Genomic DNA, 23246 nt, shown 5'->3' with positions numbered 1-23246 from the left:
AATCTAAAATGATCGAATACCACCAGGTATTTCCGAAATCAGAATGATGCCTAGAGACCAGAAATTGACTTCGCATGCTGTTTTAAATTCTAAGATGACGATTTCTGCTCTCTGAAAAATAGCACATAATGTCCGACTCACTGTTGTTACAAAAGGACCTATCCAAAAATGTGATTGATGAATAAAATATTCTATATCAGAAAAACGGTTTGTTTGATTGAAATAAGTTCTAATATATATAGATATATATATATATATATATATATATATATATATATATATATATATATATATATATATATATATATATATATATATATATATAAATAAATATATATATATATATATATATATATATATATATATATATATATATATATATATATATATATATAAATATATATATATATATATTTATATATATTTATATATATATATATATATATATATATATATATATATATATATATATATATATATATATATATATATACACACGTAAATTTTTTTTCTGTGCCAAGTTTTACGACTTGTCACAAAATCTTGAATATCTCAAAAGGCACTATTTCTTAAAATCTAATTTTTTTACATATTGAATGTTTACTACAATCTTTAAAAATTTTGTGATGGTAAAATAAGAAACAAAAAAGTTACAATTTTCAAAAAGCAACTATCTTACTTTTATTTGAATCAAACCGGTTCATTTGATTCATATCATATCTTTAGAAAAGTTGTAGATTTTGTTTTTTTTTAACAAATCGTAACTTTTTTAGTTTTAATTCAAACAAGTATCAATGTTTGGCTAGTAAGGTGTAAGTTAATCAGACCCTCAAAAAGTGAACTTTGGAAGATATTCAATTTACACTCGAAACGATTTGTAGGTTGCTGAAGATAACTAGAAACTTCCATTCTCCTATATGCCGATACAGCGATCATGAAGCGGTTCTATTTATATCATCTCCAGGTGGTCTCGGGGCACCGAGACCTAGAAGTAACCATATCGTATGCGAATTTGTATAGGAAAGATCGCACCATCAACCTCGATGAATCCAGATCAATTCCTTTCCCCTAACACTAATTTCTTCCTTTGATACTTGTGGATGATGCAGAGGATTCCTCGTTCTCTAGAAGCAACAAGTATTAAACTAACACTTCCGATATTCCTTCCTCAATTGATCTGCATTGAGCGTGGCCAGCTACGTTATTGACCAGTGAAAAGAAAGATCACCAGGAATCGTACACTGAAAATGTCATGTTACTCCTAGGTATCAGTTTAACGGTTCTTTGTGCTTGCGTTGATTCTGGTCAATCGCGGGCAACACACGGGCGATCAAATATGCTATGCTATTCAATTTACACCCGATTCTTTTTTTGCACGGGGGATGCGTCTACTGTAAAAAAAAACCGTGTTGTTTCGAGAATCTGTGCAAAAAAAACCGTGTTATTTCGAGAAAATTCGTGACCGTGCAAAAAAAGAATCGGGTGCATTTTTTTGCGCGGAGGATGCTTCCTGTGCAAAAACAAGCGTGTTTACAAAAACCGTGTTTTTTTTTTTTTAAGGGGGGATTTGTTAGTAGCTTAAGTATTTATGATAAATATTAGTAAATAATGAGTATGTGTGTCCAATCACAAATGGTGACTTCTCAACACTGTTAGAAATTTGTAATTTTAATTGTTAGGATTTGTTTGCTTTCGCAATTAGGACTTATCATTCGTAGGGATTTAAACCTACTTGTCAGAAAAGGGGAAGTAAACTTACAACTAACTTAATTGCTAACTTATTGGCTATAAAGAGAGCTTATCGTAGCAATTGAGGATTGCAACGATTTTTGTCGAAAATTGTTAATAATTTTATTTGACATAGCTTCTAATGGTTCAACACCAGTAAGTCTATGTAATTCGAGTGTACCAAACCAAGGAGGACGCTTCAAAATCATTTTCAGAATTTTATTCTGAATCCTTTGGAGCGTTTTCTTCCTTGTTGAACAGCAACTTGACCAGATCGGTACAGCATAAAGCATTGCTGGTCTAAAAATTTGTTTGTAAATCAAAAGTTTGTTTTTTAAACAAAGTTTAGAATTCCTGTTAATAAGAGGATATAAACATCTCGTATATTTGATGCACTTGGCTTGTATACTCTCAATGTGCTCTTTGAAAATAAGTTTTTTATCATAAATTAGTCCCAAGTACTTAACCTTGTCGGACCAACTTAAAATAACCCCATTCATCTTGACAACGTGATTATTGTTTGGCTTGAGGAAAGAAGCCCTAGGCTTATGAGGAAAAATTATCATTTGAGTTTTAGAAGCATTGGGAGAGATTTTCCACTTTTGCAAGTAGGAAGAAAAAATATCTAAACTTTTCTGCAATCGACTGCATATGACACGAAGGCTTTTTCCTTTTACGGAAATGCTTGTGTCATCGCAGAACAATGACTTTGTGCATCCTGGAGGCAAATCAGGAAGATCTGAAGTGAATATGTTGTACAGGACTGGACCCAAGACTGAACCTTGAGGTACACCTGCTCTGACAGGAAATCTATCAGATTTTGAATTCTGATAGACAACCTGCAGAGTTCGATCAGTAAGATAATTTTTTAAAATTTTGATTAGGAAAATTGGAAAATTAAAAGTTTGCAATTTCGCAATCAAACCTTTATGCCAAACACTGTCGAATGCTTTTTCTATGTCTAAAAGAGCAGCTCCAGTGGAATAACCTTCAGATTTGTTAGCTCGTATCATATTAGTAACTCTGAGCAATTGATGAGTTGTGGAATGCCCATGGCGAAATCCAAACTGTTTATTTGCAAAAATTGAATTTTCGTTGATGTGTGACATCATTCTGTTAAGAATAATTCTCTCAAACAGTTTACTTATTGAAGAAAGCAAACTGATTGGTCGATAACTTGAAACTTCAGCTGGGTTCTTATCCGGTTTTTAAATGGGAGTAATTTTTGCATTTTTCCATAATTTGGGAAAATATGCAATTTTGAAGCAGCAATTGAAAATTTTCACTAAAAATTCCATTGTGCTCTCAGGGAGATGTTTGATTAGTATATTAAAGATTCCATCGTCACCAGGTGCTTTCATATTTTTGAAATTTTTAATAATTGATTTAATCTCATTCAAGTTAGTTTCAATTATTTCTGCAGGTAAAAAATTCTGGGAAGAAATTAAATCAAATTGATGTGTGACTTCATTTTCAATTGGACTCACAAAATTCAAATTTGAGTTATGAACACTCTCAAACTGCTGAGCAAGTCTTTGAGCCTTTTGTTCATTGGATACAAGAAAACGTTCACCATCTTTCAAAACTGGAATAGGCTTTGAAGGTTTCTTAAGAATCTTCGACAGCTTCCAAAATGGTTTTGAATATGGTTTCAATTTTTCAACTTTAGTCTCAAAATTTTGATTTCTCAGAAGAGTAAATCTATGTTTAATCTCTTTCTGTAAATCTTTATAAATAGTTTTAAAAACAGGGTCACGAGAACGTTGATATTGACGTCTGCGGACATTTTTCAAACGAATTAGAAGTTGAAGATTTTCGTCAATTATTGATGAATCAAATTTCACTTGAGCCTTTGGAACAGAATAATTCCTGGCATCAACAATTGCACATTTTAATGCTTCCAAAGCGGAATCAATATTCACTTCGTTTTGCAAATCAAGCTCATTATTGAAATTTCTCTCAATATGAGTTTTGTATCTTTCCCAATTAGCCTTGTTATAATTAAAAACAGAGCTCATAGGGTTTAAAACTGATTCATGTGATAAAGAAAAAGTTATTGGAAGATGGTCAGAATCAAAGTCAGCATGTGTGATCAAATCACTACATACATGACTTTGATCTGTTAGCACCAAATCAATTGTTGAAGGGTTTCTTACAGAAGAAAAGCATGTAGGACTATTCGGAGACAAAATAGAATAGTATCCTGAAGAACAATCATTGAATAAAATTTTGCCATTGGAATTACTTTGAGAATTATTCCATGAACGATGTTTAGCGTTAAAATCGCCGATTATGAAAAATTTCGAACGATTTCTGGTGAGTTTTTGTAAATCACCTTTAAAATAATTTTTGTGCTCGCGTGTGCATTGAAATGGTAAATATGCTGCGGCAATAAATAAAATCCCAAGTTCAGTTTGAACTTCAATTCCCAAAGTTTCAATAACTTTCGTCTCAAGATGGGGAAGAGCACGATGTTTGATTCGGCGATGAATAACAATTGCAACTCCACCGCCAGAACCCTGAATCCTATCATATCTATGAACCACGTAATTGGGATCATATTTTAATTTTATGTTAGGTTTCAAAAATGTTTCAGTAATAATTGCAATATGCACATTATTTACTGCATGAGCATGAGCATGAGCATGATTGACCGCCCGCGGTTGCTACTCCGTTATTGCCAGATCAGCTGTAGTTACACAGAGAACCAACGGATGATGCTTGGGACTAACATTCACCCTCAATGTATAAAAACTGAAGACCTTAATCTTTGTATTAGGCAATACCAGCGCCGGCCGCATCCGAATGCAGGTCAATGGAGGAGTTTGTATAGGAATATGTTGACGTGATACTCGCTTTATTGGAAGCCGAGAACACCTCTGCACTTCCACGAGAAATCACTGGGATGTTGGAAAAAGGGCAGGGTTTGCAGCAGGGTTCGTTTTGGTAAACGATGAGCTGGGTTCGAGCATCGGGTTCATGATAACAAATATCGCGCCTTCGATATAATTATATCCGCTGCAAAATTAAATATCGCGCCTACGAGATCATTATATCGGATGTAAAAATCATAACGTAACAAACTCATTCAGTTTGATGATGTATTACCGTAAAAACGAAGTGCACGCGAGGATACCGGACCTATGGCTAAATTTAGATAAACTCATACCGATTACTATTAAGCGGTGTTAATCTGACTGTAGACGATACGATTTCGTGGAGCATATAGACGCGAATTCTCTAGGAACTCAATCACTCGGGGCTTTCTGCCTAACAGATCGATAGATCGCGAATAACGAATTCAAAGTATTATCTCGTAAAAAGCACCGCGCGCCGAACACACGTAGGGGAAGCGCACCAGTCATGGCAATACCTAAAAAAGTATGGAGTTTAATTAATGCTAGTCTGATATTATTATTTATATGTACTACGATAACCGGTAACCGATAACCACGCAAAAATTAGATAAAAAGCGTATCCGCATAAGTAACAATATAACATTTCTAATCTATTTGCAAAATGCCAAAGCTATCAAATGATTTAATCGTTTCAAACCTGTCATCTTTGAAAATTTAACATTATTGTCAAAAAAATGCCTGAGAGCAAGAGGAACAATATTCAAAAGCTAGAGAAGTCATAAATAAAAAGACAGAGTGAATGCATAGCATAATAAATTGGTTCAAGTTCAATTTAGGTCAAAACATTTAAACAATAGAGCAAAACCGCAAAATAAACAATCAACAATCGTATTGCAATACTCATAAGATATTGAATGTAATAGAGGTCGTATTGCATTTATGCGTAAAACTTTTGAAACAATAACCAGAACATTATTAGAAAAAAACCAAAGAAATAGTCGAACCAGTAGCTTGTTCATTCAATACAACGACAATCATCTTCTGAAATATCTATATCCCAAAAATATGTTAACGCAACTTTTGCGAACTTTACTATAAAACAGTAGTATTCGATTCTGTTTCATTCTTGTACTACAGTTTTTAAACGGGTAGAAGATGAGCGTTCAAAACAAAAGAAAACCCTGCGATCAGATACTTGTCTCGCAAAATACTAAACAAATCAAATTACAGTCGTCGTGGATTCGTAACATTCCGACCCATATGATCTAATTTTTCAAACATACACCAACATTTTTCCAAAAGCTAGATAAATCATAAAATGAAACAATTTCCGAAGCAGTTAATAACTTTATGCATTCGTAGATATCACGAACTTAAAATAAAATATGTAGAACATTTATGTTAATTTTCATCTAGTACATTGAGAACATTCAAAATTTTGATTTCAAATTTTAAGTGGCCTCCCCGGCAGGCTTTTGCATAAGGCTGCTGCAGAAATTAAATCACGATTAGACGAGACTGAAGCAATTCCATTATTGTACGGGATTCTTATAAGATTCGTATCTCGTAAATGTTTCTGTGAGAGATAACGGTGTTGGAAAAGCCTATGCTGTTTGCATTGCTTGCTCACTTGCTTATTTATCAAATTCAACTCTAGCGATAAGAAAAACGGAAACTAAACTCGCCGTTTTACGGCATTTATATTCTCCTAAATGATGATTATATGAAATTCAAAGAAAGCGATTACTTATCTGATTTCAACAAGACGAAAATCAAGTCTATCCTTCCATGTCGACCAGTACTATTTTTCACTGCGAATCCGGCATTTTTTTCTACGCCACATATACACAGATAAGCATTGTGAGGTATGCAACTGCCGTTTTTTACGATTTTATTGGATTCCCTGATATACAATATCACTTGGCTGGCATTTCGTAACACCTCAACATTGTTCCAAATATTAAAATTTTTCTCCAACTATAACGTGTTACTAGTAACCACTCTGGGTAGCCATGATTTTAAATTGTCTGGCAGGTCGCACGAAAAATACTATAGCTATCCGGCACGAAAGAAATTTCACAAAATGCGCTATTTATTTACACTTATATCGGCTTAAATTTACGGTTTTCGTCACGGCACACAAAGATTTTTCGTTTGATTCAGCAGGCACTAATATATTCAGTTAAAAACTATGAGAAAAGGTTTAATAAACCTGCAATATGCACATTATTTACTGTTAAAAAATTAAAAAGCTCATTCTCATTGGCCTTCAATGAGCGAGCATTCCAATTTAATATTTTAATTGTTTTATTTAAAATCATTGCTAAATTTTAAATTAGAAACAATTTTAATAGTAAAATTTGTGCCTATTTGAATGGCTTCAAACATTGATTTTGCCTGCAACATGGCGTTCATAAGATCGAACATTGCCTGTTGCAAAAAAGAAAGTTTACCTGCCGTAATAGGCCCCAGGCAGTTGACATTAGAAAAAATATTTTCGGCAGCAATATTAGCTGGAGTAATAGGTGTACAATTATTTTCTAGCGTGTTTTGCTTACCCATATTAACGGTCATTTTCGAACTACCAACACTAGGCGGTATAATGTTCGAACTACCTGTAACCTGTGCATAAGTTAAACGGGTATGCAAAGGAGTAGGTAAACTATGCGTCACTGGTACGCTTGGAGAATTTTGTTTTGAAGTTGGTTTTAATTGAGAAATTGAATTTTGTTTACCTTGCCTTGCCTTAACAATTGCTAAACGGACTGGGCATTGATAAAAATTTGACATATGGTTGCCGTTACAATTCGCACAGCGAAAATTTTTACTCTCTTTCACAGGACATGTGTCCTTTTTGTGAGAAGAGTCTCCACAATTAAGACATTTTTGCTCCATGTTACAGAATTTGGAACCATGGCCATAACGTTGGCAAGTACGGCATTGGGTGATATGCTTTTCACCTCCGCCATACTTCCTATAAATTTCCCACTTTACACGCACATTATACAATGCATGTGCTTTTTCAAAAAATTTTAAGTTGTTAACCTCATTGCGGTTAAAATGAATTAAATAATTAACAAGGGAAATTCCAGTTCTCTGACTGTTTTCGCCTCGTGATTTTTGTTTCATTAGAATTACTTGGGTAGGGGCTATGCCAAGTAATTCTGTTAAAGTAAGTTTGATCTCATCAACGGTTTGATCGTTGGTGAGACCTTTCAAGACAACCTTGAACGGCTTGGCGTTCTTGGTGTCATATGTAAAAAATTTGTACATCTTGTCAGTTAAATACTGAACAAGACGATCACGACCCTTTACTGAGTCGGCTAATAAGCGGCATTCACCTCAACGGCCAATTTGATAGTTAACTTTAACGTCAGAAACAAACGTTGAAAGTTCCTTTTTGAATATATTAAATTCAGAAGAAATAGTTACCACAATAGGTGGAACTTTCTCCTTTTTTAAAGATTTTATATTTTGTATAGTTTCATTATTGGTAACTTCCATTTCACCAGCTTCTTGCTCAGGCAAAATATCAAAAGGATTGTCACTACAGACACTCGATGTGTCAGAAAGAGATGCCTCTCTTTTCCTCCCCGCAGCGATGCGAGGTTTCTTTTTCCGTCCAGCCATTTCAGGTGATACGAAAAAAGTTAAAACAAATGTTAAATTTAAAAGTAGGTAGTCTTGAGAAAGACTGATGGGAAATAACTTTCAGGTAGTCTTTAAAAGACACACTGACAAAACACAAACTTTGAAGCTATAGGCAGTCAAAGACCAGTCCATAAGCAACCGAAAAAACGTCTGATCTGTAGGACAGTTCAATACGCACTGTACAAAAACCGTGTTATTTCGAGAAAAAAGGCGTGTAAAAAATCCTTGAAAAAGACCGTGCAAAAAGAGAATACGGTGTATAACCATTGTTTTTATTTTTTTCTCAAGAATAATTTTCTTACGATGTATATTTTTTGGAACAACCAAAACACTATCTAAAACTTTGTTGGAAACATAATTTAAATCAAACAACCTGTTTTGGCTCAAATAAAGTTTTTTCAAAAAATTTTTAATTTTTTTTTTCTTTCACCATCACCAAGTTTTAACAGATTGTAGTAATCATTGTTATCTTCAATGTGTAAAAAAATAACATCTTGACGAAAGCATAGATATTAAATATTTTGTGATAATTTGTAAAATTTGGCACAGGAAAAAAATGTTTTTTTCTAGAACCACATTTTTATTGCTTATAACTATGCTGAAGACACTCAAATCAAATAAACCGTTTTCTGATATAAAATATTTCAGTTATTAGTCACATTTTCAGATAGGTCCTTTTAAAACAGCAGTCGAGAGTCAACATAAACAACTCATATCATAAAACAATACCTGTGCAATGTGTCAGCGAAATCAGAGATCAGCATGGATTTGCGAAGTAGCGTGGACTGTCTTATCTTCGTGATCACAGAGCTACCAATGAATTAGGTGTATCCAAAGATAACTAGAAAATTGTTGCACCTTTCAGCAGTCATGTCTTGGCCTTGTCGTCAGTTGATTTTGACGTTTAATGTATATCATAATAACAGTGTATAAATTAGTTCGACTTTCGCTCACGCGCAGCGACAATCATGTCTGATGATTTCTGCAAGAGTCAGGTATCTTGTTCTAGTCATCTTTGGTGTATCGTAAATTGACTGATTCCGCAGTATTTTAACACCTCTTCTAGGGGAAGCGTACCAGTTATTTTTTTATTCTCGCTTATTTTCCGTCGGTCTAGTTCCGCCACTATTGTTGTGCCAATCACCGACGCCCGAGGAGGCCACTCCACCCAGCACCCTAACTTACGACCCGTTGATTAAAGGACCGGCGCCAACGGATTGAAGGCGTGAACCCTGAGATTTTTTGCCTCAGTAAATCACCCGGTGTCGGCTAGGATTGAATCTAGACCAGTTGGGTTGGTTGTGAGTGGATCACGTCACCCCACAACCATCGATCCCTATGTCGGCGTTGTGATTCGAACTCAGGCGTCGAGCGTAGTTGGCGGAGACGTTACTAACCTCGCTAGGTCCCCGTTAATGCTTTCGAATTTTCTCGTACGAACGTAAGCAGAAATTCGCTCCCGAAATCATGGACACACGCTCTCGTATATTCTCCTACTCGTGTGCGCTTTCCTACTCGCGACCACGACCAGCCGAAGGTGATTGTTTCAAGACGCGTCACGATGGTAGAGGAGTGGCGTAGTGCGATGAAGTGGAGTGGCAAAAAACACTTCGACCGATAGGTAGTCCGATCCCTGCACGTTCCAGTATGCGATGAGCGATACTATACAGATTCTCCACCCTTCTCTCGGCTGTCGGCGCACGAAGTAAAATTACTTGGCAGCAACTCAGCAATTGACAAATCGCATGCGTTAGTCGCTGAATAAAGCACTCCCAGTCAAGTTTTATTCGAGTACTCCTACTCGCATATCCCTACCCGCGTTCTCGTCGCGAGGAGAAAGACAAAAGAGAATTTGCTAGCGGTTGCATGTTGGCTGCTGCTCTGGCAAGTGCGTGAATAAAAAAAAAGTTTCTCGAAAGTTTGCAAAACATTGAAGAAACGTAGCACACATCTCATGATCAAGCCGAAAGGAGTGGAAAGGTTTTGCGCTACGCTGACTAAACTTGCCAAAGGTAAATGAATTATTAAATCAATAGAAAATATTTAATGCATTGAAGATTCCCATTTGCACATTCTAAAATCTCGAGATTTACCTTGCCATAAAATATTCTTGCACGGTTTTACAAATTATATGATTTTTGAAACAATTTTTCGATCTCGAAGCGTAGATTTTTATAGACATTTTTCAGTGAATGGCTTTATGCATAATATAACCTTTACACTTAATGTACCTCGATACACAACATTTCAAAAGTAATACCTACTCGTATATAGTTCAATCACTAGACCAGTGATTGTGCAAAGATCTTTGTGGGGATTCAGAGATTGTAACACAGTTTTTAATTTCATTGAAGCGGTAGCGGGTTGTTCCGGAATAATCACTATTTTTTGCATAGATTACTCGACGAAGGTCAACTCATAGTCTAGTTCGATTATTTCATGAACTCATCAGCATCATTTATGAGATTTCTCATGAAACAGATTTTGTTATTCAATGGAGAAACCATTACTAGTGGCTGCAAGGTTGGTTCACTGAGCCATTTAAACTATGAATTCATAATAAAAACTGTTTATAACTGTTACATACACCACCGTCCGTAATATCCAGATCTGGCATCTGGCAATTTGTCTCAATTTGATCTGTTATTAATGCTCTGTGCTAACCTAAGAACCCACTACACTACAATCACGAAACGCGTTTCGTGATTTTGAAGGACTCTTCGAAGACGAAAAAAAAATGTCAACGACTGGCTCGTTGCGAAAACGAGAGGCAAGCTGTTAAGTACACTAAGGTCGCTTTTACGCGGTTTTTACGCAAGTTTCTTTTTACGCGGCTTTTTTTACGCGGATTCCGAAATTTACGCGGTTTTTTTAGGCAGATTCCGGAATTTACGCGGTTTTTTCACGCGGATTCCGGAATTTACGCGGATTCCGGAATTTACGCGGTATTTTTTTTGCGCGGATTTCGGTTTCCCTTCACTCGGAATGCAGAATTGACGCTGTTTTTTTATGCGGATTCCGGAATTTACGTGTTTTTTTACGCGGATTCCGGAATTTACGCGGTTTTTTTTACGCGGCATGTATCCCCCGCGTAAAAAGCGACTTTAGTGAACTTGTCGAATTTCTACAAAACTTCCGCAGGCAAACATTCACTTAATTCAAACTGATTCGTTGGTGTATGTTGGCACATTCTCAATTCACACATATTAAAGTCTTAATTATCTGTCATTCGAAAATATATCACATACCAGCTTCATTGTTGCAACGTTGTCCGGTATAAATATTCAAATTACAAGGTTTACTTGATTGATTTCAGGAAAATGACACTGTAAAATACACTAATACTCATTTTTAATCTTTGCTTAGGGACAATGTAAATTATTTTACACTTTTCACTATTTATTACATAACATCTGAATCACACATGATCTATACCGGTTCAAAATACGGATGGAATTGAGAATGTGCCTTTACCGTCTGACATTTTTAAACATATCACTGGCGATTAAATATCAGCTGTAGCTACAGTAGGCGAATGATTACTGATTAAAATGTGCTCATCCGGTGTCTTATACATAACTGGTGATGAATTTGCATGCGGTATTTCAATACGGTTAATTCGAAGAGCATAATGGTTTTCAGTAATGCATTTTTGATTGACTAGAGGTTAACAGATATTGGTAACTTTGTTTACCTTCGAGTGATGCATTTTAGTTTTTTTTTTGTTTTCGCTTATTTTCCGTCGGTCTAGTTCCGCCACTGTTGTGGCCAATCACCGACGCCCAGGGAGGCGACTCCACACCCAGGACCCTAACTCACGACCCGCTTATTAACGGACCGGCGCCAACGTCTTTACTTCCTCATGCGATGGAAGGCGTGATCTCAGAGATTTTTCGCCTCAGAAAATCTCCCGGTGTCGGCTAGGATTGAATCTAGACCAGTTGGGTTGGTTGTGAGTGGATCACGCCACCTCACAACCATCGACACCTATGTCGGCGGTGGGATTCGAACCCAGGCGTCGAGCGTGGTTGGCGGAGACGTTACCAACCACACTAGGCCCCCGCTCTAGATGCATTTTAGTTCTCGATTATAGCAGATCATTTCAATTGTGACCAATATGCTATTTAAATGTTGTGTGTGAGGTACCAGAACACTAAGAACAATTATAAATTGAGTACCGTCTGCCGGGGTGAGATTAAGCCACGGGGGTGAGATTGAGCCAAAACGGGATATGTTTGTATGTTAAATTACTTGAGATTTCTATTACCTACTACCTCAAATCAAACACTTTATGAAACGTGACATATTTATTCACAACTTCAAATAAAATATAGATAATATCAGTGAATTGTTCCACTAAAAAAATGTTTCAAAGTACAGGGTGAAAAACATGCGCAAATAACGTTATCCAAAAATGGCCAAGGCAAACCAACCCGTTCAAGAAATCTCATCAACTTACTGCTCAGTTGCTACGTTAGGATGTCGTCTTGAATGTGTTGAGAAAATATTATGCATTAAATCTGTGTTGGCTCAGAAAATAATGTTTTTCCAAACTGTGCACTTTTCGAGCTCTTTTGGGGTGAGATTATGCCAAGCTATGATGAACGGTACAATGTACGGCATAGGCGTAGCCTATGCCCCCCCCTTCCTAATTGTTGGAATTGGTGCAGAATTTTGTTTACCTTTACATGCACTGACGAAACTATGCATGCAGCAACAATCATATGAACCCATAAGTCATCTGGGAAAAAATTGATTTGCGCGTTAAAATAACGGTACCCCGCCGCGTCAAAAACGGACATCGTGCGGCAGTTCGTGGACACCGGATACGCCCGTTCCGGCGCCTACAACATCGTGGCACTATTGGACACCAATCAGAGCATTGAAAGAAAGCCCGGTTCCGGACGGCCGACGACCCTGAGCGACAAGAAGCTCCAAAGGATACTGAAGAGGAAGACCGAGGGAAAAGTGGATAAATCGCTGCGTGCGCTTGGCCTGGAGGTCTGTGCAACCGATCAAACAGTGCTTGGCGAACATGGACGGTCAATACCCGTTCACTAGTCTCGGAGCTACAGGCAATGACGCAGCGGCAGCGCCTGAATAAGATGGCCAAATCGATTTTCCCGGCAATTCACGACGTGGCGTTGGTGATGGACGACGAGACCTATCTTACCCTGGTTGGCAACGACTGGTAGGGCACTTTGTATTTTACTTCCACCACGAAAGAAGTAAGCACTATGGTGAAATTTTTTTCACACACCAAGTTCCCCAAGACGGTGCTGCTGTGGCTGACAATCAGCGAGAAGGGGATGTCAAAGCTGCTCTTCTTTCGCTCCGGACTGGCCCTGGACGGGGGAATTTATAGTACGAAGTAGTGCTGGGACTTTTAACCGGAGATACTAGAGATCCGGTTATCCGAAGCTCGGATCACGGATGGTTAAACAAATACTATCCGGATATGGATCATCGAATATTCGGGTAACCAGATATTTATTATCCGGATATCCGTAATTTTTTTCTATCTTTTAAAACCCCGTTAAATAAAACGTAACACGAAATATGGCTTTTTTCAAAATCCCTCATCCCCTCGTAAGTAATTAATTACATAATTCTCTTAAAACTATGTTCGGATACAAAATCCGGATATCCGGATATCCGTCTATCCGAAACTCCGGATGTCCTGTCGGATAATATCCGGAATCAGAATGATGCCTAGAGACCAGAAATTGACTCCGCATGCTGTTTTAAATTCTAAGATGGCGATTTCTGCTCTCTGAAAAATAGCACATAATGTCCGACTCACTGTTGTTACAAAAGGACCTATCCAAAAATGTGATTGATGAATAAAATGTTCTATATCAGAAAAACGGTTTGTTTGATTGAAATAGTGTCTTGAGCAAAGTTATAGGCAATAAAAATGCGGTTCTAATATATATATATATATATATATATATATATATATATATATATATATATATATATATATATATATATATATATATATATATATATATATATATATATATATATATATATATATATATATATATATATATATATATATATATATATATATATATATATATATATATATATATATATATATATATATATATATATATATATATATATATATATATATATATATATTACGACTTGTCACAAAATCTTGAATATCTCAAAAGGCACTATTTCTTAAAATCTAATTTTTTTACATATTGAATGTTTACTACAATCTTTAAAAATTTTGTGATGGTAAAATAAGAAACAAAAAAGTTACAATTTTCAAAAAGCAACTATCTTATTTTTATTTGAATCAAAACGGTTCATTTGATTCATATCATATCTTTAGAAAAGTTGTAGATTTTGTTTTTTTTTTAACAAATCGTAACTTTTTTAGTTTTTATTCAAACAAGTATCAATGTTTGGCTAGTAAGGTGTAAGTTAATCAGACCCTCAAAAGTGAACTTTGGAAGATATTCAATTTACACTCGAAACGATTTGTAGGTTGCTGAAGATAACTAGAAACTTCCATTCTCCTATATGCCGATACAGCGATCATGAAGCGGTTCTATTTATATCATCTCCAGGTGGTCTCGGGGCACCGAGACCTAGAAGTAACCATATCGTATGCGAATTTGTATAGGAAAGATCGCACCATCAACCTCGATGAATCCAGATCAATTCCTTTCCCCTAACACTAATTCCTTCCTTTGATACTTGTGGATGATGCAGAGGATTCCTCGTTCTCTAGAAGCAACAAGTATTAAACTAACACTTCCGATATTCCTTCCTCAATTGATCTGCATTGAGCGTGGCCAGCTACGTTATTGACCAGTGAAAAGAAAGATCACCAGGAATCGTACACTGAAAATGTCATGTTACTCCTAGGTATCAGTTTAACGGTTCTTTGTGCTTGCGTTGATTCTGGTCAATCGCGGGCAACACACGGGCGATCAAATATTCTATGCTATTCAATTTACACCCGATTCTTTTTTTTGCACGGGGGATGCGTCTACTGTAAAAAAAAACCCGTGTTGTTTCGAGAATCTGTGCAAAAAAAAAACCGTGTTATTTCGAGAAAATTCGTGACCGTGCAAAAAAAGAATCGGGTGCATTTTTTTGCGCGGAGGATGCTTCCTGTGCAAAAACAAGCGTGTTTACAAAAACCGTGTTATTTCGAGAAAAAAGGCGTGTAAAAAATCCTTGAAAAAGACCGTGCAAAAAGAGAATACGGTGTATAACCATTGTTTTTATTTTTTTCTCAAGAATAATTTTCTTACGATGTATATTTTTTGGAACAACCAAAACACTATCTAAAACTTTGTTGGAAACATAATTTAAATCAAACAACCTGTTTTGGCTCAAATAAAGTTTTTCTTTCACCATCACCAAGTTTTAACAGATTGTAGTAATCATTGTTATCTTCAATGTGTAAAAAAATAACATCTTGACGAAAGCATAGATATTAAATATTTTGTGATAATTTGTAAAATTTGGCACAGAAAAAAAATGTTTTTTTCTAGAACCACATTTTTATTGCTTATAACTATGCTGAAGACACTCAAATCAAATAAACCGTTTTCTGATATAAAATATTTCAGTTATTAGTCACATTTTCAGATAGGTCCTTTTAAAACAGCAGTCGAGAGTCAACATAAACAACTCATATCATAAAACAACACCTGTGCAATGTTTCAGCGAAATCAGAGATCAGCATGGATTTGCGAAGTAGCGTGGACTGTCTTATCTTCGTGATCACAGAGCTACCAATGAATTAGGTGTATCCAAAGATAACTAGAAAATTGTTGCACCTTTCAGCAGTCATGTCTTGGCCTTGTCGTCAGTTGATTTTGACGTTAAATGTATATCAAAATAACAGTGTATAAATTAGTTCGACTTTCGCTCACGCGCAGCGACAATCATGTCTGATGATTTCTGCAAGAGTCAGGTATCTTGTTCTAGTCATCTTTGGTATATCGTAAATTGGCTGATTCCGCAGTATTTTAACACCTCTTGTAGGGGAAGCGTACCAGTTATTTTTTTATTCTCGCTCATTTTCCGTCGGTCTAGTTCCGCCACTATTGTTGTGCCAATCACCGACGCCCGGGGAGGCCACTCCACCCAGCACCCTAACTTACGACCCGTTGATTAAAGGACCGGCGCCAACGGCGCCAACGGATGGAAGGCGTGAACCCTGAGATTTTTTGCCTCAGTAAATCACCCGGTGTCGGCTAGGATTGAATCTAGACCAGTTGGGTTGGTTGTGAGTGGATCACGTCACCCCACAACCATCGATCCCTATGTCGGCGTTGTGATTCGAACTCAGGCGTCGAGCGTAGTTGGCGGAGACGTTACTAACCTCGCTAGGTCCCCGTTAATGCTTTCGAATTTTCTCGTACGAACGTAAGCAGAAATTCGCTCCCGAAATCATGGACACACGCTCTCGTATATTCTCCTACTCGTGTGCGCTTTCCTACTCGCGACCACGACCAGCCGAAGGTGATTGTTTCAAGACGCGTCACGATGGTAGAGGAGTGGCGTAGTGCGATGAAGTGGAGTGGCAAAAAACATTTCGACCGATAGGTAGTCCGATCCCTGCACGTTCCAGTATGCGATGAGCGATACTATACAGATTCTCCACCCTTCTCTCGGCTGTCGGCGCACGAAGTAAAATTACTTGGCAGCAACTCAGCAATTGACAAATCGCATGCGTTAGTCGCTGAATAAAGCACTCCCAGTCAAGTTTTATTCGAGTACTCCTACTCGCATATCCCTACCCGCGTTCTCGTCGCGAGGAGAAAGACAAAAGAGAATTTGCTAGCGGTTGCATGTTGGCTGCTGCTCTGGCAAGTGCGTGAATAAAAAAAAAAGTTTCTCGAAAGTTTGCAAAACATTGAAGAAACGTAGCACACATCTCATGATCAAGCCGAAAGGAGTGGAAAGGTTTTGCGCTACGCTGACTAAACTTGCCAAAGGTAAATGAATTATTAAATCAATAGAAAATATTTAATGCATTGAAGATTCCCATTTGCACATTCTAAAATCTCGAGATTTACCTTGCCATAAAATATTCTTGCACGGTTTTACAAATTATATGATTTTTGAAACAATTTTTCGATCTCGAAGCGTAGATTTTTATAGACATTTTTCAGTGAATGACTTTATGCATAATATAACCTTTACACTTAATGTACCCAATTATTCTATGATAAACTCGATACACAACATTTCAAAAGTAATACCTACTCGTATAATGTTCAATCACTAGACCAGTGATTGTGCAAAGATCTTTGTGGGGATTCAGAGATTGTAACACAGTTTTTAATTTCATTGAAGCGGTAGCGGGTTGTTCCGGAATAATCACTATTTTTTGCATAGATTACTCGACGAAGGTCAACTCATAGTCTAGTTCGATTATTTCATGAACTCATCAGCATCATTTATGAGATTTCTCATGAAACAGATTTTGTTATTCAATGGAGAGACCATTACTAGTGGCTGCAAGGTTGGTTCACTGAGCCATTTAAACTATGAATTCATAATAAAAACTGTTTATAACTGTTACATACACCACCGTCCGTAATATCCAGAACTGGCGCATCTGGCAATTTGTCTCAATTTGATCTGTTATTAATGCTCTGTGCTAACCTAAGAAACCACTACACTACAATCACGAAACGCGTTCCGTGATTTTGAAGGACTCTTCGAAGACGACAAAAAAATTTCAACGACTGGCTCGTTGCGAAAACGAGAGGCAAGCTGTTAAGTACACTAAGGTCGCTTTTTACGCGGTTTTTTTACGCAAGTTTCTTTTTACGCGGCTTTTTTTACGCGGATTCCGAAATTTACGCGGTTTTTTTACGCGGATTCCGGAATTTACGCGGATTCCGGAATTTACGCGGTATTTATTTTGCGCGGGTTTCGGTTTCCCTTCACTCGGAATGCAGAATTGACGCTGTTTTTTTTATGCGGATTCCGGAATTTACGTGTTTTTTTACGCGGATTCCGGAATTTACGCGGTTTTTTTTACGCGGCATGTATCCCCCGCGTAAAAAGCGACTTTAGTGTACTTGTCGAATTTCTACAAAACTTCCGCAGGCAAACATTCACTTAATTCAAACTGATTCGTTGGTGTATGTTGGCACATTCTCAATTCACACATATTAAAGTCTTAATTATCTGTCATTCGAAAATATATCACATACCAGCTTCATTGTTGCAACGTTGTCCGGTATAAATATTCAAATAACAAGGTTTACTTGATTGATTTCAGGAAAATGACACTGTAAAATACACTAATACTCATTTTTCATCTTTGCTTAGGGACAATGTAAATTATTTTACACTTTTCACTATTTATTACATAACATCTGAATCACACAAGATCTATACCGGTTCAAAATACGGATGGAATTGAGAATGTGCCTTTACCGTCTGACATTTTTATACATATCACTGGCGATTAAATATCAGCTGTAGCTACAGTAGGCGAATGATTACTGATTAAAATGTGCTCATCCGGTGTCTTATACATAACTGGTGATGAATTTGCATGCGGTATTTCAATACGGTTAATTCGAAGAGCATAATGGTTTTGAGTAATGCATTTTTGTTTGACTAGAGGTTGACAGATATTGGTAACTTTGTTTACCTTCGAGTGATGCATTTTAGTTTTTTTTGTTTTCGCTTATTTTCCGTCGGTCTAGTTCCGCCACTGTTGTGGCTAATCACCGACGCCCAGGGAGGCGACTCCACACCCAGGACCCTAACTCACGACCCGCTTATTAACGGACCGGCGCCAACGTCTTTACTTCCTCATGCGATGGAAGGTGTGATCTCAGAGATTTTTCGCCTCAGAAAATCTCCCGGTGTCGGCTAGGATTGAATCTAGACCAGTTGGGTTGGTTGTGAGTGGATCACGCCACCTCACAACCATCGACACCTATGTCGGCGGTGGGATTCGAACCCAGGCGTCGAGCGTGGTTGGCGGAGACGTTACCAACCACACTAGGCCCCCGCTCTAGATGCATTTTAGTTCTCGATTATAGCAGATCATTTCAATTGTGACCAATATGCTATTTAAATGTTGTGTGTGAGGTACCAGAACACTAAGAACAATTATAAATTGAGTACCGTCTGCCGGGGTGAGATTAAGCCACGGGGGTGAGATTGAGCCAAAACGGGATATGTTTGTATGTTAAATTACTTGAGATTTCTATTACCTACTACCTCAAATCAAACACTTTATGAAACGTGACATATTTATTCACAACTTCAAATAAAATATAGATAATATCAGTGAATTGTTCCACTAAAAAAATGTTTCAAAGTACAGGGTGAAAAACATGCGCAAATAACGTTATCCAAAAATGGCCAAGGCAAACCACCCGTTCAAGAAATCTCATCAACTTACTGCTCAGTTGCTACGTTAGGATGTCGTCTTGAATGTGTTGAGAAAATATTATGCATTAAATCTGTGTTGGCTCAGAAAATAATGTTTTTCCAAACTGTGCACTTTTCGAGCTCTTTTGGGGTGAGATTATGCCAAGCTATGATGAACGGTACAATGTACGGCATAGGCGTAGCCTATGCCCCCCCCCTCCTAATTGTTGGAATTGGTGCAGAATTTTGTTTACCTTTACATGCACTGACGAAACTACGCATGCAGCAACAATCATATTAACCCATAAGTCATCTGGGAAAAAATTGATTTGCGCGTTAAAATAACGGTACCCCGCCGCGTCAAAAACGGACATCGTGCGGCAGTTCGTGGACACCGGATACGCCCGTTCCGGCGCCTACAACATCGTGGCACTATTGGACACCAATCAGAGCATTGAAAGAAAGCCCGGTTCCGGACGGCCGACGACCCTGAGCGACAAGAAGCTCCAAAGGATACTGAAGAGGAAGACCGAGGGAAAAGTGGATAAATCGCTCCGTGCGCTTGGCCTGGAGGTCTGTGCAACCGATCAAACAGTGCTTGGCGAACATGGACGGTCAATACCCGTTCACTAGTCTCGGAGCTGCAGGCAATGACGCAGCGGCAGCGCCTGGATAAGATGGTCAAATCGATTTTCCCGGCAATTCACGACGTGGCGTTGGTGATGGACGACGAGACCTATCTTACCCTGGTTGGCAACGACTGGTAGGGCACTTTGTATTTTACTTCCACCACGAAAGAAGTAAGCACTATGGTGAAATTTTTTTCACACACCAAGTTCCCCAAGACGGTGCTGCTGTGGCTGACAATCAGCGAGAAGGGGATGTCAAAGCTGCTCTTCTTTCGCTCCGGACTGGCCCTGAACGGGGGAATTTATAGTACGAAGTAGTGCTGGGACTTTTAACCGGAGATACTCGAGATCCGGTTATCCGAAGCTCGGATCACGGATGGGTAAACAAATACTATCCGGATATGGATCATCGAATATTCGGGTAACCAGATATTTATTATCCGGATATCCGTAATTTTTTTCTATCTTTTGAAACCCCGTTAAATAAAACGTAACACGAAATATGGCTTTTTTCAAAATCCCTCATCCCCTCGTAAGTAATTAATTACATAATTCTCTTCAAACTATGTTCGGATACAAAATCCGGATATCCGGATATCCGACTATCCGAAACTCCGGATGTCCTGTCAGATAATATGCGGATATCCATTTGATCCGGATTTTGGATATTTGTCGGATATCCGATGCCGGATATCCGGATATTTTAATCCGGATAGTTCCAGCACTAATACGAAGTACCTGCCGGAAGTTGCGTAGTTCATCAAAAAATACCAAAAAAGGCCGAAGACATGGTGTTTTGGCCGGATCTGGAGTCGGCTCACTATTCGAGGTGATCGTTTGAGGAGATGCAACGGCCAAATGTCGATGTGGTACCCAAGTTGGCGAACCCGGCCAACGTTCCCAAGTTGCGTCTCATCGAGCATTTCTGGCAAGTCTGAAGCGTAAGATCTACTTCAAAAAAGAATTAAAAAACATTCCTACAAGCATGTTTTCGTCCGCCATGGCGAATGTTCCGGTTAACTGCCGGAAGGCCGCACGAAAGATCGTATTTTTTTTGCAGGTAAGCTAACATAATTACCTTCCATAGGAAATTTATGAAACTTAATTATCTGTCTTAGTTATATTTTTACCACCATCCGAAAAAAGTCCATTTTTAAACGCATACATTAGCACAAAACGACATTTTTAGCCTATTGAAACATCTGTGTAAAGTATCAGCCAGATCAAAAATAATTGATTGAAATGCTTGGCCTGTGTTGTTGTGCCTATGTGGAATTGCACAGGTTTTCTAGTTGATCCACTAAGGACATTGCAGCGGCAAAAGTACCGGGCAAATCCGTGTTGATCACTTACTACTAGTATTTATTGCTATACTTCAAAATACCATTTTTTTGCTTCTAAAATTTTGAAGAACTTGCCCCCCCCCCTAATCGAAATTCTGGCTACGCCTATGATGTACGGAATTCATATTTACGACAAAATTATATCAGTATACACCAAAACACTTGCATTGTTTACATAGGGTGTGTTGTATAGCCAAGGTAATATTTGAAATAATGACTAAAAGCTTGAGAACAGTAAGCTAACAACTATTAGATGGAAATTTACACTGACTGATATTACTTATGGAATGTAACAAAATTTTATTCACCGATTCTATATTAACTGATGACTTTTTCGGCGAGGAAGGAGGGTTGTGGGTACGTTTCCAGTGGTTTTGAGATCTCCAACGGAATATAATAATTGAAACGAAAAGTCTTCTCAGGCTCTTTCTAAGCTACCTGGAGACGCCACTATGTGTATCAGCGGCGCCACTAAGTTTTGAATAAAATCTGGCAAAACGAAAATAAAAAGTCTGGCAAAAATCTGTCACTCATTTTGATGACTTTTTTTTTCTTGCTCTCGCCGGGTGTAGGTAGGTAAAGGCCAGGCACGGCCCATCTCGCAGTAATGACCTTTTTGCGAGACGACGCGGATGAAATCTGGCAAATATCTGGCTCATTTACAAATATCTGGCAGATTCTGAGGTTTATTTGTTTGTCTGGCGCGCAAACAGAAATCTGGCAAAATCCAGATTTATCTGGCATACTGGCAACGTTGATATGTATAGAGACTGTCTATAAGCTACGTTCTCATAACTATGGTCCTAAACTCTAGGCCTTTACTCATAACTGGTTACTCCAGATATCGATTTGATCCAGTCATACATTTTTCTACAATTGATATGAAACGTAGTTTCTGGTCAACCCCCTACAGCCCCTTAATAGTCCTCGTTGTTTATGGTCGACCCTATATTTACTGTTTTATCATGTTATTCATGTGATTTTTTCGTAGATACACTACTGTTCATTTTTCAGGTGTTGAAGTCAACTTTGTGTTTTTGGCACAATCTCACCCCATAGAAGGGGTGAGATTAGGCCAAAGTTCATTTAATTTTAGCAAAATTATAGTTTATTGTAACTAAACCATATTCGCGGCAGTCGTTAACTAAACATTTAAGTGTGCATTGACGTGATTTGGATCAAACTCATTGCCTAAATGTGTACATTACAAGCTAATGAAGAAAAATGTATCCATTTTTGGCACAATCTCACCCCGGCAGACGGTAGCATTTCGCTCAGGATTACTCTACTAGAAAAAAGCACAAAATCCAAAACGTAAACAAAGTTACCACTAACTGTCAGAAAAGTGAGGTTGAAGAGATCCGGCGAGATGGTCTATTAGTTAAGGCCAGTAGAGCAGTTTCTTACTAGACGTGTTTTTTTTTTGATAACATAATAAGGCGGATAAAAAAAAGATACCAATGAAAGGTTTTTCGAAGATGCATCTTCTGCGTTTTCATAAAATTAATATATAAATGGATAGTAGTGTTCGAAACAGAATTAAGAACAATTAAAGGAATAAATAAATATAACTGGTTTTTATCCCAGCGAGAATGTGTACTAAATATTCCAACTAAATACTACTAGATATAAATTTTTAGAAGGAAAAGTTA

General features: G+C 37.5%; 1 protein-coding gene across 2 annotated transcripts in view; it reads right to left on the bottom strand.

The window, feature by feature from the left end:
* The window catches only part of LOC129718014 (bombyxin B-7-like), a 32971-nt gene extending 14309 nt beyond the window's left edge, over positions 1-18662 (bottom strand). The window contains exon 1 of one of the 2 annotated variants that reach the window (XM_055668392.1): positions 18446-18662. In XM_055668392.1, the coding sequence (XP_055524367.1) occupies positions 18446-18454 (9 nt within the window). In that variant the 5' untranslated portion in view covers positions 18455-18662. Of the gene's footprint in view, positions 1-11485; positions 11728-18445 lie in introns of those variants that run through there. The other variant, XM_055668391.1, reaches the window with a different exon arrangement.
* Positions 18663-23246: the final 4584 nt, after the last annotated feature.

Source organism: Wyeomyia smithii, chromosome 1, assembly GCF_029784165.1.
Source record: "Wyeomyia smithii strain HCP4-BCI-WySm-NY-G18 chromosome 1, ASM2978416v1, whole genome shotgun sequence".
In the NCBI taxonomy this organism is placed as follows: Eukaryota; Metazoa; Arthropoda; class Insecta; order Diptera; family Culicidae; genus Wyeomyia; species Wyeomyia smithii.
This window is presented reverse-complemented; position numbering and strand designations above follow the sequence as displayed.